Source organism: Passer montanus, unplaced genomic scaffold (assembly GCF_014805655.1).
Source record: "Passer montanus isolate IOZ18808 unplaced genomic scaffold, ASM1480565v1 scaffold83, whole genome shotgun sequence".
Lineage (NCBI taxonomy): Eukaryota > Metazoa > Chordata > Aves > Passeriformes > Passeridae > Passer > Passer montanus.
The window spans coordinates 2,803,289-2,819,089 of NW_024373590.1; the positions used below are offsets into that span (position 1 = coordinate 2,803,289).

General features: G+C 41.7%; 1 protein-coding gene across 4 annotated transcripts in view; it reads right to left on the reverse strand.

The window, feature by feature from the left end:
- KCNN2 (potassium calcium-activated channel subfamily N member 2) overlaps positions 1-10,981 on the reverse strand; it is a 72,306-nt gene extending 61,325 nt beyond the window's left edge. For 2 of the 4 annotated variants that reach the window (XM_039733117.1, XM_039733116.1), the window contains exons 1-3: positions 9,339-10,979; positions 7,923-9,097; positions 7,674-7,769 (exon numbers count right to left, since the gene is read on the reverse strand). In XM_039733117.1, the coding sequence (XP_039589051.1) occupies positions 7,674-7,769; positions 7,923-9,097; positions 9,339-9,849 (1,782 nt within the window). In that variant the 5' untranslated portion in view covers positions 9,850-10,979. Of the gene's footprint in view, positions 1-7,673; positions 7,770-7,922 lie in introns of all 4 variants that reach the window. The other 2 variants (XM_039733119.1, XM_039733118.1) reach the window with 2 other exon arrangements.
- Positions 10,982-15,801: the final 4,820 nt, after the last annotated feature.

The following is a 15,801-nucleotide window of genomic DNA, read 5'->3' on the forward strand; positions in this document are numbered from 1 at the left end:
TAAAATTATTTGTATATGGAACACATAAGTGTGTTTCCATACGTCATGAAAAGGTTTAGAATTTCCTTAAAAGAAATTTAATTCCAAAAGATCGGTCTGTCTCCAACAAAATGAAAGAGATGAGAAAGCACCTTAGAAGATACAGACATCGCTCTTCAGAACCCAATTCTCTCACTCCTTCATGGAATATATAATACTCACGCCCTTCTACTAAATATCAATATAAAACTATGCTTATTAACAACTGTTTCCTCACAGATGAAGGGCACAATTGCAGGGACTGTTCAAGCAGAAAGAAGAGAATGAATCAGTTAGTTACAAATGTGTGATACTCTGCAACTATGAAAATATTTAGGCATGATATTAACTGAACATTTTGTTTGCAAAAGTCTGGGCTCAGACACACTAGTTTAAAATATAAGATGTTCATATTTAACTGTTCCATTTACAAAATAATTATTTCTAAGCTGTAAAGAGTGTTCCTGTGACAGTTGCTTCTGATCATCTGAGAGACACAGGAAGGAATCTCTTAATGTGGCTTTCATTACAACAATGGAACAAGGTCAATTTACACAACTGAATCAAGAACACATAATAATTCTCTATGAGGAATAATCACACTAAGAAATCTATCTATATCTGTAGGTATTTAAATTAACTGGATCTTTAGAGCATTTCAATTTAGAGCACTCCTTATGTGTTAAGGATTTGATCTATATTTCTCATATCATTTTTACTGAACAGAAGTTTTCCCATTCATATTTTTCAATGTAATGTCATGTAAATTATTACATTAAAAAAGGCATGAGAAAAATTCAATTCTATTTGTGTGTGTTACCATGATATGCAATTTTTCTCTTTTCCATAGAAAAAAGCTGCAGCGGCTACTGCTGACCTCTTGGTCTCTGACTCGCCCGGCTGCACAGGCCAGCACCGCCGGCAGCAGTGAGGGGGGAAGCACCCCAACAAAAAGCTGTGAAAACTTCCTCACAAAAATCCTGAACACTTTATAAATTTTTAATTAATTTTTTTTACAGCGATCAATATTTCCAGCTTACCTGAATGCTAGTTACAAGATCAGTTACAGCCTCTTCTCTTAGTGGTAATTTACATCTTAAAAGGAACTTCATAGGCTCAGAGCAATATTTTGTCCTCTACTAAGGGAAGGTGACAACTTTCATCATCAACAGTGAAAACAGTTGATTGAAAGAGAACCTTTTAATTCTCCAGAGTCCTAAACAGCAGCCATTCCTGTTCTGATCTTCACACAAAACAGATGTCAAAAACATCTCAAATCAAACTCAAAGCCCAAGATACTACATTTAGTAGATCACACACAAACCAGAACCAAAACCAAAAAGGCATTTATGTACACTTGTCACTTCTGGCACACTTTCACTTAAAGTCAGGCAAAAAAGAGCTGTAGTCAAGTACCTGATAGAATTTCCTAATTTGATGGTCCCACAGCTGAAAGATCTGACATGTACAATAATTTCACATTAATATAGGCATGCAGAATGCATCTAACACTGCAGACAAGAGCATCTGTTCATTTCAGCTAAGCTACAGAATTTATACAAATCCAAAATCTGATTCCTGGTTACAAACGTTCTCAATGCTCTCTTTCTTCTAACAGCGACAATGACATACCTTCTCACACCTCATAATGCATTGTCATGTCTTGAAAAACTTCTAACAGCTTCATTAAGAAATGGCTAGAACAACATCAGATATAAATAAACAGGTATGGCTGGAGCAACCACTCAGTGTACTGAGCACCACGTACCACCTCCTTCTACAATCTAATGAAGCCTATTGGAAATAGAGGCATAATACATGTTTAACCTTACTGCCCCTTCCAAGGCTGATCACCATGAAAGGATTTTCAAGCCTGCCTTCCATGCCATATGCATTCCGGTGCTGCTTCTCAGAGACAACAGGCACCTGCAGTGTTTCTTACATCAACAGGATCTACACATAAAACTATCAAAAATGTACTGAACGGAACTGAAACTTACTGTTTTCACAAAAAAACTCTACATTGTTAACTTGACAGATATGCTGTTAATTTGTCAAATATGGTGATATTGGATTCCTGAGTGATTCCTTGGATTCCTGTATGATTTTGTGCAGTTCATTACAGAAGTGAAATGAGTATTAAATTTAATTGGTAAAGGGGAATTTTTGAATCTGAACATGAAGTTACCATATCCTTGATAAACTGCCACACAATAAGTTTGTTGTTGCTTGACTCAAAATCTATTAGTATAATTAGAAAAAAAATCACTGATTCTCAAGAGACCTCAGATCAGACTAAGTAACACTCTAAGTTTATTTCTTGATTTGCAGCCATTTTCCATCAGACTTGCTCTCTGTGCTCTTAGTCAAACTCATTAATTTCTCAAGCTGAAGATTTACAGTCTGTGTGAGCAATCCCTGATGCTTCAATACATCTAAGCAAAGACAAGTTGTACTCCACACAGTCAAAATATTGTTAGCAAGACAATGAAATGCACATGTACCACTCCAGTGAAGGCAAAACAATGACATGGATAGAAACAAATAAATAACAGATAAATAAAAAATAAATAAGTTGATCTATAGAACAAGCATTACTTCTTATGACAAGAAACTGTAAGGCAGTTTAACGGTTCACAAGTGCACAATTTTTACAGTAAAACTTTTCACTTATGCCAGTAAAATAATGAAACTCCCATAAACTGTGCTTATTATCATCATGCACTATGGGATGTATTTGCACAATAAACAGGTATTATGTATTATCATTCTTTTCTGTTACCTGATACTGCTTGTTCAATTTTTTCTAGTATTCAGGCACATGGAAAAGAAGATTCTTGATTCTTCAGCAAGATATTTGGGCTCTCAGCTGTGGCAGTTTTATAGAAAGGCAATGACAACTGAAAATGTTTCACTCCAAATCTATCAGTAGCACGTTTTCCCACCACTTCAGACCTGTCGGGACTGATATTGCTTTTTTCCTGCAGCCCTGTGAGGCTCTGCTATGCAAGCAATAACTTAAACTTAACCTTGGAGTTTCCAAGCCTTTCCGCAGGTGTTCTATCGAAGTAAAAACAAGCAATACATTTTAAAAGTGGTTACAAACTTCAGCGGATATACGCACACACACGTGAGATTTCTATTTGCTTTAACAAATACCAACAAACAGGTGTTCTATCGAAGTGAAAACAAGCAATACATTTTACAAGTGGTTACAAACTTCAGCGGATATATGCACACACACGTGAGATTTCTATTTGCTTTAACAAATACCAACAAACTCTCATGATTCTGTACGAGTGACAGCATATGTATCAGGAAAAAGTAAAAGAAGCTCAGATGCTGTCTGAGACAGCACAGGTTAGCAATACTCACGTTACTATTATTCAGGACAGGTAGTATGTTTATTTACAGAAAGGGTACAATAAGCAGGCCAGCATTAAAGAAGTGTTCCAGTGGATATATTCTTCCACTGACCACCATCTCTGAAGAAATACTCGGCTGTGGTGGAATGCCCAACAAAACACTGAATGGCAGTCTCACAGACTTTTGATTTAATCCTTTTGCTCTTTGTAATACAAGAAAGTGTCAGTATTAGTTCAGGGGTGAATAGTTAAAAAGATAGTGCATTTCTATCTCTAATCATCTAGAGACACGCAGAGAGGTCCATTTTTAAACAAAATGAGAAAAACTGCACATTTACCTTGAAAACCCCCACTCAAAACTTTCTTAAATTCCCTTTTATTTATGGATTGAATTCCGCTAGAGGAATGTGGAATGGATCAGTAAGTTCTAAAGAATACAATTTTAATTATGTTACATACAGCCTCTGCTTTAATTATGTAAAATAGTATTAAGTAACAAACTGTTTATGCATGAAGTGGATAATTAGTATATCAAAAATTATTATGAAAATTGGGTAATGTCTTTTTAGCTCTTCCCTCTTTCACCTCTTCAAACTCTCAACCGGAGTAACAGTCAGAGAAATACCTGTTCTAGTGTGGGATAATGATGAATTACATTTTTCCCATTGATCTTTCAAACACAAAGCACTTGCTCTGAAGAACTGAATCAACAACCACACAGGCCTGGAGAGAGAGCAATGCATATTTCATTATCTCCCAAGTGTAATGTTTTTAACATCATTATAGACACAACAAAAATGGAACGAAAATGAACACACATTTTGTGGTTATCACTATCCTCAAGTCCAATTCTGTTACTGTTTCTCATTAGGATTTTTTCTAGAAGGGGGAAGGACGTGAAGCAAATGCTCACAATTTTTATCCTCTTTTCGGGAAATGATAAATTAAGCTATGAATTAGCATTTGAACCCAACTGTTTCCAACTGACCTTGACTGCATTCCTAACACTAACTCACATTTATTAAAATTCATAACAGCTCACATTTTTACTCCTGGAGTCTGGCTAATACAGCGTCATCACTGAAAACATATTTGTGGAAAATGTTTAAACAGTTCCAGTATTTCACAAAGGCTACTCAGCACCCCTACAGTTAGCCCTGTCTGCACACCGCAGCTACCACCCTTCTGGAGACGTTGGTCTGCCAGGGGCAGAGCCATGCCCGGGCTCCGGGGCGCGGCGCCGAGCCGGGCGCTCCGCGCGGAGCTGTCCGCGGTGCTGAAGCGGCGGCTGCACACCGCCCCGGCCGCACCCGAGCACCCCACCGCGCACCCACCGCGGTCTGACCGCGGGATAAGACCAAAACTCACTTGTCTTACGCTGCTGTACCACTTCTCGGCTTGGGAAGAATCTTGGCAAACCTTTATAAACTTCCCTCCCAACTCCCTTAAAAAAGGCAGCAAGTCTGGGGCAGGCAAACTGTAGAGACTGGTTTAACTGGCTGATTTTTTAAAACAAAACATACAAGTAATGTCACTTCAAGAGAAGACTAAAGCCACCTGCTGTGCTGCTAGGCACCGTCCCACGGATATCCTTGCAGCATGGCTGTTTGATCTTCCTACCAATAAATCAAGGTCAAAGACTACTGAGAAGAATGAAAAAGCTGACTTCCACTTGCCAGCATTCTAGGTCAACAGGAGTTTCTCAGTCAGTATTCATCCTGCACTCAGTAATAATTACTAAACTGTCCGCTCCTTATTCCCCAACTTTTTTTTTTTTGCTTCATGCTTTGTAGAAAAATCTACTTATGCAAAGGTTGGCCTACTCCCACCAGAGTATGAAAGACACCACAGCCGCAAGGTGAATACAACCGCCTTCTTCTGCTCTACAGAACAAATTTTCCTCTCTCAATGAATTCCTGCTTATTTACACTATAAGAAATATTTAAGTATGTTTCAGATAATAATGAGAAAAGAATGTTTCAACGGGAACAGACTGACAAATAGCTGGTGCAAAAAGTCCTCCAGGACACAACCAACCAACTGTGGGCTCTGTTCTACAGACCTTATTCATTCTTCTGCACAGAGCAGAATGTTTTCTTGAACAAATGACATGTCTGCCTTCAGAAAACAGTCTGCTTTAAAGGTTATTTTAAAAACATTACATTATCAGGGTTACACAGTATCTTCCTTTGCCTGGAGAACACAATGTACATTATGCACTTAGCCAAGAGATTTTAAAGATATCATTTTCCCCTGGTGTCTAGTGCAACATATATTTTATTACCATAGAATTGATACAGCCTTTGCCCTGCACTCACATCATCATATTTTTTAAAAGTCAAGTGTGTGCAGAAAAACATACTATGCTAAAATTCAAAAGTGAGCAGATATCTAAGAGCTACAAAGGGTACTACATCCTTTCCTTGTAACAAACTCCTTGAAACAGAGAACTTCACTTTTGATTTGGATGACAGAACCCCTTGAAGCTGCAGCTCCTCCAGGCACTGTCATGACTACTGCAGTTTCTGGTGTCTCTCATTCTGAAACATGGGGTATTGCTGCTTTGCAGGTAGGTATACTTGTGCTCTGTCCGGTGGCACTGAAAACCACATTAACCATGATTAAGCCGTATGATTGAACAACTCCTGCCATGGAGTTGCATACATAAGGAAGTTATTTAAAACAATCAGTTAAAAAAAAAACAAAAACAAAATGGAATGACAATTTTTTGAAAATATTTTTTTTTTGATCCATAAGGGATCTGATTCCTAAGACAATGAAAATTTTAAAATATTTTCCTGAAAAAACCCAACAAATAATATAATCTCGGAGTAACTATTCAGTATAAGCTGGGGTACCTGCACAGACCTAGTTATTTCATTTTCATTCAACTATTTCATTCAATTATTTATCTTCCACAAAATTCTTCACTTAAAGTTTCTGAAAAATGCATAGAATATTTTAAACATTTAGAGAGGGCTTGTTTTAAGCTTTGAGATTCATGCCTGAAGAAACATTTGTGGGAAGATAGACCAGATAAGGATCCCACACTGCAGGGGTGCTACTTATTTATTTTTATACTGATAAAGAAACCTGTTCCTCAGTACTCTTGTAGTTTATAAATTTGTTCTCTCTACAGCATACTTGTTTATTCAATACAATATCATTAAACAGCTTTCAATACCTTTGGCATTAACACAGAAAAAAATGGGTTCTGAGCCAGGAAAAGAAGTTTTGCATGTGCAAAAACTGTACAGCAGGATTCAATTAGGGAAAAAGTCTTCAGTGACATAATACTTTTCAAACACTACCCCAAGTGTGAGTGTCAAGGAGACTATGTACCATCTCATATCGAAACTACATGCACTCATTTGCACAGAAGAAGAATTGTAGTATACAATGCTTAATATTTTATTTTTTATTTAACTGACTGGTACCAGTGGAAAAGTCTTCATTGCCCTTGAAACCTGACATTTCAGTCTTCAGCTCAAGGAGTCTCTGAAAAAGCAAAGGCACTATATCTATGAGTAAGGTTTTTTCCCTTCAAAACTTTGAATTCTGTCTGTTGTACAGTTGGTTGAGATTAAATGCTACATTTTAATTTCTTGGTCAAAAAAAAATTGAAGCTGAAATTAGGACTAAGTCACCTGGACAGAACCTGTGACAGTATCTGTGAGATTTATTCTATATCTTTGACCTTTATGTTCCTCTTACCTTTAGCCCTTTTCTTCTTAACACTTTTCTCTGGTCACATTCCTAGACACTACAGCATTAAATAAAACAAATCAAATCTCAAATCTCCCCCCTCCTTTTAAACACTCTCCTAGAGTATACTCCTATTTCAGACAGCTCACTGAGGATTACATACCTTGCACAGTGAAGACCATTAACCTTACCGTCAAGAGAACATGCACAGCATGAAATTTAGTCACTGAAAAATAAAAGACTATTGCTGCACATCTGCTGCAGGAGACGACAGGCACATCACCTGGAAAGCAGGTTATAACCTTAAGGCTAGGCAATCCAATAGCACAACTGCAGACAACAGTTCCTAGCAGGCAGAATTCCCCAGCAGGCAAAGCTTCCTGGCTGCTCTCTGCCCGTCGCTTGGTGCCCGTCTCCAGGGCTGAGGTCCATTCACCAACTTCGGCAGGCTTGCAGAGACCACGTTTGCCTTCTGAAGCGGCAGGACGTGCCCAGTACTTACCGCCGCAGCTCCCCTGGACAAACCGCCTCGCACCCCCCACCCCGAGCCAGCAACACTCCCTGACCCACAGAAGGAAACGTTACCTGGATTTCTCTTGCGTGGTACACGATGATGAGCCCGAGCAGGATAATCGTGGAGAGGCTAATAAGGCATTTCAGAGCGAGGGAATACAGAGACTCCTGCAAGAGAAAGACACCGCCGTTCCTCAGAGATCCCATGCGCGGGCCGCTCCGCCCCGCCGCCACCCCGGCCCGAGGAGACGGCGGGACACCACGGGACGGGGACGGGGCGGGGGCCGCGGGCGGTGGGACCGGCTGCCGCCGAGCTGGTACCTTGGTGTAGGCGCCCCAGGAGAGTTCGGTCTCGATGACCATGACGACGATGCCGAACATGCCGAAGATGAGCGCGTAGTCGCTGAGGCGCTTACGCTTCTCGAAGAGAGCCCGGCGGTGTCCCAGCTTGTAGCCGATGTTCTGGTTCTTCTTCTTGCTGGACTTGCCCCCGCCGTTGTTGGAGCTTCCCGTGCCGGGGCCGGGGCCGGGGCCGGCGGAGCTGTACAGCGCCAGGTTGTTGGAGTTGTTGTGTTCGGGCTTGGAGACCACGATCTCCGGGGCGGCGGGGCTGCCGGCGGCGGGGGCAGAGCCGGCGGCGGCGGGGCTGGCGAGCGGCGCCTGGAGCGGCTGCGACTCGGAGTCCAGATCGTGCAGGTTCCTGCGGGACGAGCTCAGGTTGCTGAGCGGCCGCATGACGCCGCCGTTGTACCTGCAGCTGCTCATGGCTATTTCGGTGAAGGGGTTGCTCTCCCGGCGCTGCTGCTGCTGGTGATGGTGGTGGTGATGGTGGTGGTGATGATGGTGGTGAGTGCTGCTGCTGCTGACACTGCTGCTGGGGCTGGCTGCCTGCTGCTGCTGCAGGCTATGGCACTGGTGGTACTGGGAATATTGGTGAGGCTGTCTGGACGCGCCAGCATGGCTGGACGGGGTGAACTCGCTGACGTTCAGCTGGCTGCCGTGCCGGGAGGAGGCGGCGGAAGACAGCGGCGAGGAGTGCGTCCGAAAGGCGCCCGAAAGCGGCGAGGAGGCGCGGAGCAGCAGGGGCAGGTTATCCCCCGCGGCTGCCGCAGCAGCCCCGTAGTAGGCGCAGTTGTTGCACTGGAGGCACGGGCTCTGCTGCTGCTGCTGCTGCTGCTGCTGGAGGCTCTGCTTGTCCTGGCCGTGCTGCTGGCAGTGCGGCGGCGCCGGCGGGCGCTGCTGCTGCTGTTGCTGGTGGTGCTGCTGCTGCGGCTGCTGCTGCTCGGGGCCGAAGCCCGCCGGGAAGTGGCGCGGCGGGTCCATGCCGGGGCCGTTAAAGCCGCAGGAGGACCGGGCGGTAGTGCACCCTGCGCAATGCGTGACGGTCGGCAGGGGAGCGTCCTGCTGCCGCCACGACGGGCCCATCCCGGCTCCCGTAGAATCCAGCCGCCGCGTCCGATTGGTCGGGCGCACCAAAACAACGGGCATCACGTCACCTGGCGGGGGCGGGGCGGCCGCGCCGTCAGCGGGGGCGCGGGGCCCCCGCCCGCGGGGATCCCGCCTCCCGCCCCCCGCAGGTGAGGGCTGCCCTCGCCCCCCGCCCGCCCCGCCCGCGCCGCGGAAACCCGGGGCTTCCCGGGGGCGGGGAGCGCGCTCGCTCCCGGGATCTCCCCCGCCTGTCGGCGGAGGGGCTCCGCCGCGGCTCTCCCCGGCGGCTCTCCCCGGCTCCCCACTCACATCTGCGCCGTCTCCGGAACATGGGCGCCGCGTCGCGCTCCGGAGCTGTCCAGCAGCGCCGCCGCCGCCGCCGCCCTGCAAAACACAGCGCGGGGCTCGCTGCGCGCCCGCCGCCCCGGGCCGCAGAGAGCGGGAAGGGGCCGCGGCGCGGGGCGGGGCGGGGAGCCCTCCCCGGCACATCCCGGGCCTGTCCCGAAGGACGGGTCGGGGGACCCGCGGCTTCTGCCGGCTGCTCCTTCCTCCCGCAGCCGGAGGAGGGAGAGGCGCGGCCGGGGCGGCAGCCGGGGGTGGTTCGAGGGCTGCAGAGCTGCTCCGCCGGGTCGGCAGGAGCTGTACCGGGAAACGGGACCGGTGTCACTGAGTAGCTGCCCTCCGCCTGCGGCTCCCCGCCGTGCACTGCCTGCACGGTCCTCAAGTTGGTTGTATGCTGCCATTTTGCCTTTTCCCCTTTCTTTGCCTCCCAAGCCCCCACTGAGTAATCTGCTCTGGCAGCTCCGTTAGGCAGAGCCATGTCTGCGTCAGGTAAAGTCTGCTTTCTCCATATATTTAAGGAAAGATTATTTAAGGAAAGAATTATGAAAATGAGAAGTGATTTACCTTGTTACAGCTGTGTCATTCCTGTCAGATGTCAACTAGGCAAGACTATAAGGGGTGTATATTTATTTTTTTCTTCCTTATTTTTTTCCCCAGTCAATATTTGATAGCATGAAAGATTTCCTTACATCTTTAATTTCTCGGCAATATTAAAGGCAAAATCCACCAGCCTTTCTAGGACAAAAGCCTGCATCTTTGTAATTTCTGTGTCTCCTGTGACATTCAATTTCCTTTGAAATCCTTAGATGAGTTGTAGGTTAGAAAGATGAGTGAGGCAGTGTCATTAGCAAAGTTTTTAAATATGCTCTGTTATAAAATTTTAAAGTTAATTCCTAATCAAGATGTAGCTTTTAAAGTAATACACGTATCAGTCACACAATGAAACAAGCCTCACTAATGTAGTGATTATCATGGGTTACAATATAGATAAATTATTTAGAGACAGACCAAAATTTAGCTATGTTTGCATAGCATGCTATTTTGAAAAAGCACTCATAAGTCGGAATATATACAATACACAAAATCATAATGTCTTGTGATAAGTAAAAATTTGTCTTACAACCAAGTTTTGAATAAAAATCTACACACACTTCATTGCACAAATGAAAAAATACTTCAGTTATTAAGTTACACGGAAGCGTATCTGGATGCTCAATATTGCACTAATTTCCCTGAACACCAATGGCCAAGATAAAAAGTGCTTTCATTCTTAAGAATGAACAGGCTATTATAGTCCATAATAGTTAATATGAACTCTTAACACAGTTTCAGATATTCCGTTCTCTTTGAAAAAAACACAGTGCTGTAATTCTATCTTTCTTGTCCCATTTTGCCTGTTTTTTAAAATATGCATGAATCTCAGGAATCTTTGGAAATTAAAATCCTAGAGAAGCTGGGCTTCTACTATTCTCTAATTCTACTGTTCTACTATTCTGCTTCATTCTTGCTGAAGCTTGCTTTCAAAATACATGTTTTGTGAACTAGTTAAAAATTAGATAGGCAAGGTTCGATCTGTCCTTTTTTGTTCAAGCTGTGTCCTTAATTTTCCTTAAAGGTACTTTCTTTTAAGCTTTCATTTTACCAGGATATAAATTGTCCTGACCTAGTTTATCTTAGAAAGCCTTTTAAGAAATTTGTAAATCTACATGTTTTATTTAGAAGTCACCAAGTCTCTGTCCTGTAACTTCATCTACTCTGATCATGGAAGCTTATATTAGAATTCTGAAGAAGAAGAAAAATATCCTTTTAGGTCTTGTTACACTAAAGTATCTGATATCTTTATGCTATATGGGGAAATTATTGCATTTATTTTCTAATTCACATATAGAAGTCACAAGTCCCAAATGTTATATCTCTGCTTCTGCTATCCTGTGTATTTGCTGAAATGCAAGGACAGTGCTATTACAAGCTTTTAGATATTTAGTCTTGGTTATTTCATTGTGTGAATAAAAAAAAAAAAAAAAAAGAATATTCCCATGTCTAACACAAGAGGTCATACTCATCACACAGCTTGCTAGAAAACTGATAAGCCAGGTTTTCACTTTAGTCTTATTGTGCAGTCTGGGATATTTTATCACAATTTCAAGGTATAAACTAAGAATTGTGGAGAGTTTGCATTTTCAGGGCTAAATAAACCTTCCCTTCTGTGGCATGATTAATGAGAAAGAACAGAAATTAGCTATTTGTTCTATTTTCCATTGCTAAATAATTTTGAAGTTCATTTTAAAGAATGAATGTATTTGTTTTCAGAAAAAAATCTATTCTTCATGTGAACTTAATTGTTACATTCTTTTGTACCACACATTAATTAATGTGGCAGCTCAGAACTGCTCAATCATGCTAACATGGCAACAGTGAACGCCTGTGAAAGAAACATTATCTGTTTGGGATAAAGCTTTGGGGTTTTTCCTATCTTTTCATTATAAACTGGGTGGAACTGCTCTTACTGATTGTCACAAGGCCTGTATCTGCTGTGCCAAAAAGGTTGATTTTACATGAGTATGTCTCCATGCATGTACATGCACACCTTAATATAAAGTAAGAGAAAAACAGTTACTGCAGATCTCACTTGATAATTATGATTAATGGAGATATTCGGAAAACAGAATTTTTTTTCCTAATTGCAAGAACAAGATAAATACTGCCAAGCAGTATTGAGCTAAACTGTAATAACAACAGGACTGGAAACACAACAGACACAAGAAAAATTAGATTTTTGGGAGGATAAAAACCACTATGAAATATTTGAAGTGACATGGATTGGCTGGTCATTTGAAAACCTCACATAGCAACGTGCAACAGAGATGCAACACTTACAGACTACAGTAAAAGATATTAGAAAGCTACTTTGGCTGTTACCCTATTACCCCTAATAAAGCCAAGCTCCTGTTAAGATAACTGGGAATTCTGAACTCATAATATGGTCAAAAATATAGAAAGACAGTAAATAAAAGGAAATGAAACAGAGAGAAAAAAAAGCCTAGGAAATTCCATTCTCAAAGCATATTCTGCACAACACCTAGAGTTTTTAAGAAAGCAGCAAAGGAAAAAGCCTTGTCCAATGACAAAAAGAAGAACAAACAGGCATTGCAGAGCTCAATATTAGACTGAAAGGTGTCATTCAGTGAAGGCAGAATCACACTAAAAAAAGAGAGGTAACCCAGGGTAATATAGGGTAATATAAGATCATTCAAGAGTATCTATACAGCATTAAAATGCTTTTGAGACCATACCAAATGACTGCAGTATAGCTGCTGAGATGATGGGCGTGGAAACCAACTGTATGAACCACGTGTGTAAATTACCTTTTCCGTACAATCTGGCAGGGCTTTTACCCACCAGACCCCTCTAACTTTCACCCCAGCAATGTCTGGTGTCATGTAATTACATACCCTAGCTGGAATACTACCTCTGCTGTACCTATGCTTATTTCCAAGACCTTTTGATAACGTTCCACATTAATGGGACAAGGAAAATACTATGACTCCATACAGATAATACAATTATGTATTAAGAGGATGTTTCTACTTTTGATTTTATACAATTTGACTAATTTTCTGCACTTTCTTCTGTTTCTCCCACTACACCAATGGAAAAGCAAGTCCCCTCCAGCTTAAAATCTTCTTTTGTAATCTGGGATGTGTAGGATGTCGTGCGTAGGGGCACTGGATTGACGACAGCTCTAAAACAGTAAACCAAAGTTTTCAAGGCTGGGGGTGTCTTAATTCTAAGGGATGTAGCTTAAGAAATATCTAGAATTGCTGCATGCCCTTTCTCCAGTTAAGGGGCATTAAGGGCTGGGGGTTTATTTTTTTTTTACTAAAAGCAATTTTTATTTTTATTATACATATTGAAAATATTGAATGTGGTCCAAAAATATACTGGTAAAAGTATTTCTTCACTTAATTCACTTTCCATCTTTTCTGGATATTTTTATAGTAGTTGAAGGTCACACAAACCTGATGACTTCTTTTCTTTCCTTTGCTTTTTTTCATTATATAGCGAGACTGCCACCTTTAAAGAATTTCAGAGCTAGCTAAATACATCAACATTAATACTGTTTTAGCCAGCTGATACAGGTGCTTAGCAGGTGAATCTTAAATTATGTTTAATCAGATTGCTTTTTATTACTCTCACAAATTTTTGCAGCTTTGTAACGGAACTCAGATAACTTAGTACATTTACTGAAATGCTAATTTAATGCAGTTTTTTCTATTTCAGCCTATGCCAGAGCACAGAGTGACTTTTCACATGTATGGGATTATCAAGTGTAAGAATTTACTTTTAACTGTGCAGAGTGTCGTTTTTGCAGTATTTTGACCTGTTAAATCCAGTGAGACAGCATTTACATCCAAATATAAGATTATATCTTGCAGAGGTGGATGTTAGCCATGCTTTTTCTTTCTGTAAAATATGTCCTCTGTGATTCATGTAGCAATTGGTTCTAAATAAGTAAATTTGCCCATGTTTTAAAAAATAAGGTTGTTGTATTTTTTTTTCCATAGGTACTTTAACATCAGTGCTCCATTTAGCTTTAAGAACAGAATTGCTATAGATTTGCATTTTCTTTGTTCTATTTGGAAAGTTCCTTCAAGGTCACTTAATAACAGGTTCCATTATTAGGCTGAAAAATGTGGAAGATGGACTTGCTTTTATCAGGTGTGTTTGAGTGCTTTCAAATCTTTAATGATAGGTTCTTCCAGCCAAAAGCCCTCACAATTCAAAACACATATAAACTGTAAGGTTGCTGCTTTGTGTTTATTGGGAGATTTTTTTATTTGTTTCTGCATTCCTGATAACCTGAAAGACTGCAATTTCTTCAGCACATTCAAATCTCTTGTCACAGAAGTCTGTTTGTTTAGTGCTGTCATCATCATGCCTAAAGTTTTATGGATATGTTCATAGTACACACAGATATCAACGTACATTGTGGTCCTGCTTACAGAAATCATCTCTTTAACAAGTCTGGAAAGTTTATGCACTTGCAGAACAAATGGAAGCAGGGAAAAGATGAAAGCAAATGTTCAATTTTATGTTACCTGCAGTTACACTTCCTACTCAATATAGAGTTGGTTGTATTTATGTGCTTGTTTTTCTAATTTATGAAATGTCTGGTTTGAGAAATGAGTTTGGGAAGAGCATCTCCCACCTTCCTAGCTAGCTATGTCTGCAGTACTTTATTTTCTCCCCTCCTCTACCTTTCACATTACCCCTCCTTCTCACCCTTCCCTGCCTCAGAGGAAACAGTACACTTACGTTACTTGAAAGCACTTCTGATGTGGTAGAAGACAGAGAAGCATTTATTAAAGTAGGGAGTTACTTGAACAGCCTCTGCTTCAAGCTGGCTCTGGTTGGATAAGCTGTACAGCTAAACAACTATTTGAAGTGATATTCCAGAACTTGATGGGAGGTTTTATAAAATTTGCATTCCCTGAAGTATAATTCTTCTCACTTCTTTACTTTATCCCTTATTTCAATATCACTCAACCAAAAGTTTGCTGTGTTTTTGAGGAAAAGACGAGACAGTATTATTTATCAAACCTAATTTTAAAGTGAAAGGGCTTAATACATTTGTGCTGTTTTCAGCTGGGGAAGAGTTAATTTTCTTCACAGTGGCTGTGTTTTGGACCTGTGCTGAACACAAGGTTGATAATACTGAGATGTTTTTGTTATTGCTCAGCAGGGCTTACACAGATTCAAGCCCTTTTCTGCTGTTTGTACTTCCACATTGGTGAGGAAGCTGGGGGTGCATGAGAGGTTGGGAGGAGACACAGCTGGGACAGGTGACCCAAAGTGACCAAAGGGATTTCCACACCATGTGACATCATGCTCCATACAGAAAGGTGAGGGGAAGAAGGAGGAAGGGGGAACATTTGAAGTGATGGCATTTGTCTTTCCAATCAAGCACTACGCATGATGGGAGCCTGCTCTCCTGGAGATGGCTGAACACCGGCCTGCACATGGGAGACAGTGAAATAATTTCTTGTCTTGCTTCACTTGAGTGCATGGCTTTTGTTTTCCCTATTAAACTGTCTATATCTCAACTCATGAGTATTCTGGCTTTTACCCTTCCCATTCTCTCCCAGATCTCTCCGATGGGGGACTGAACAAGCAGCTGCCTGCGGCTTGTTGGCAGGCTGGGGTTAAACCACAGCTTTTCACATGAAATCCTACCCTATTCATAAAATAGAATTTCTACAATTCTACAAGGAATTACAATTAATTCCTTCCAGATGGGTAAAAGATAATTTTCAACCCATTATATGAGATTACTAGCTATTGTATCCAAAAAGTGACATTTAAAATACATATAACACAGTAGAATGCTTTAAAGAGTTTGGATAACCAGACAATTTCTCAATAGAAAAAC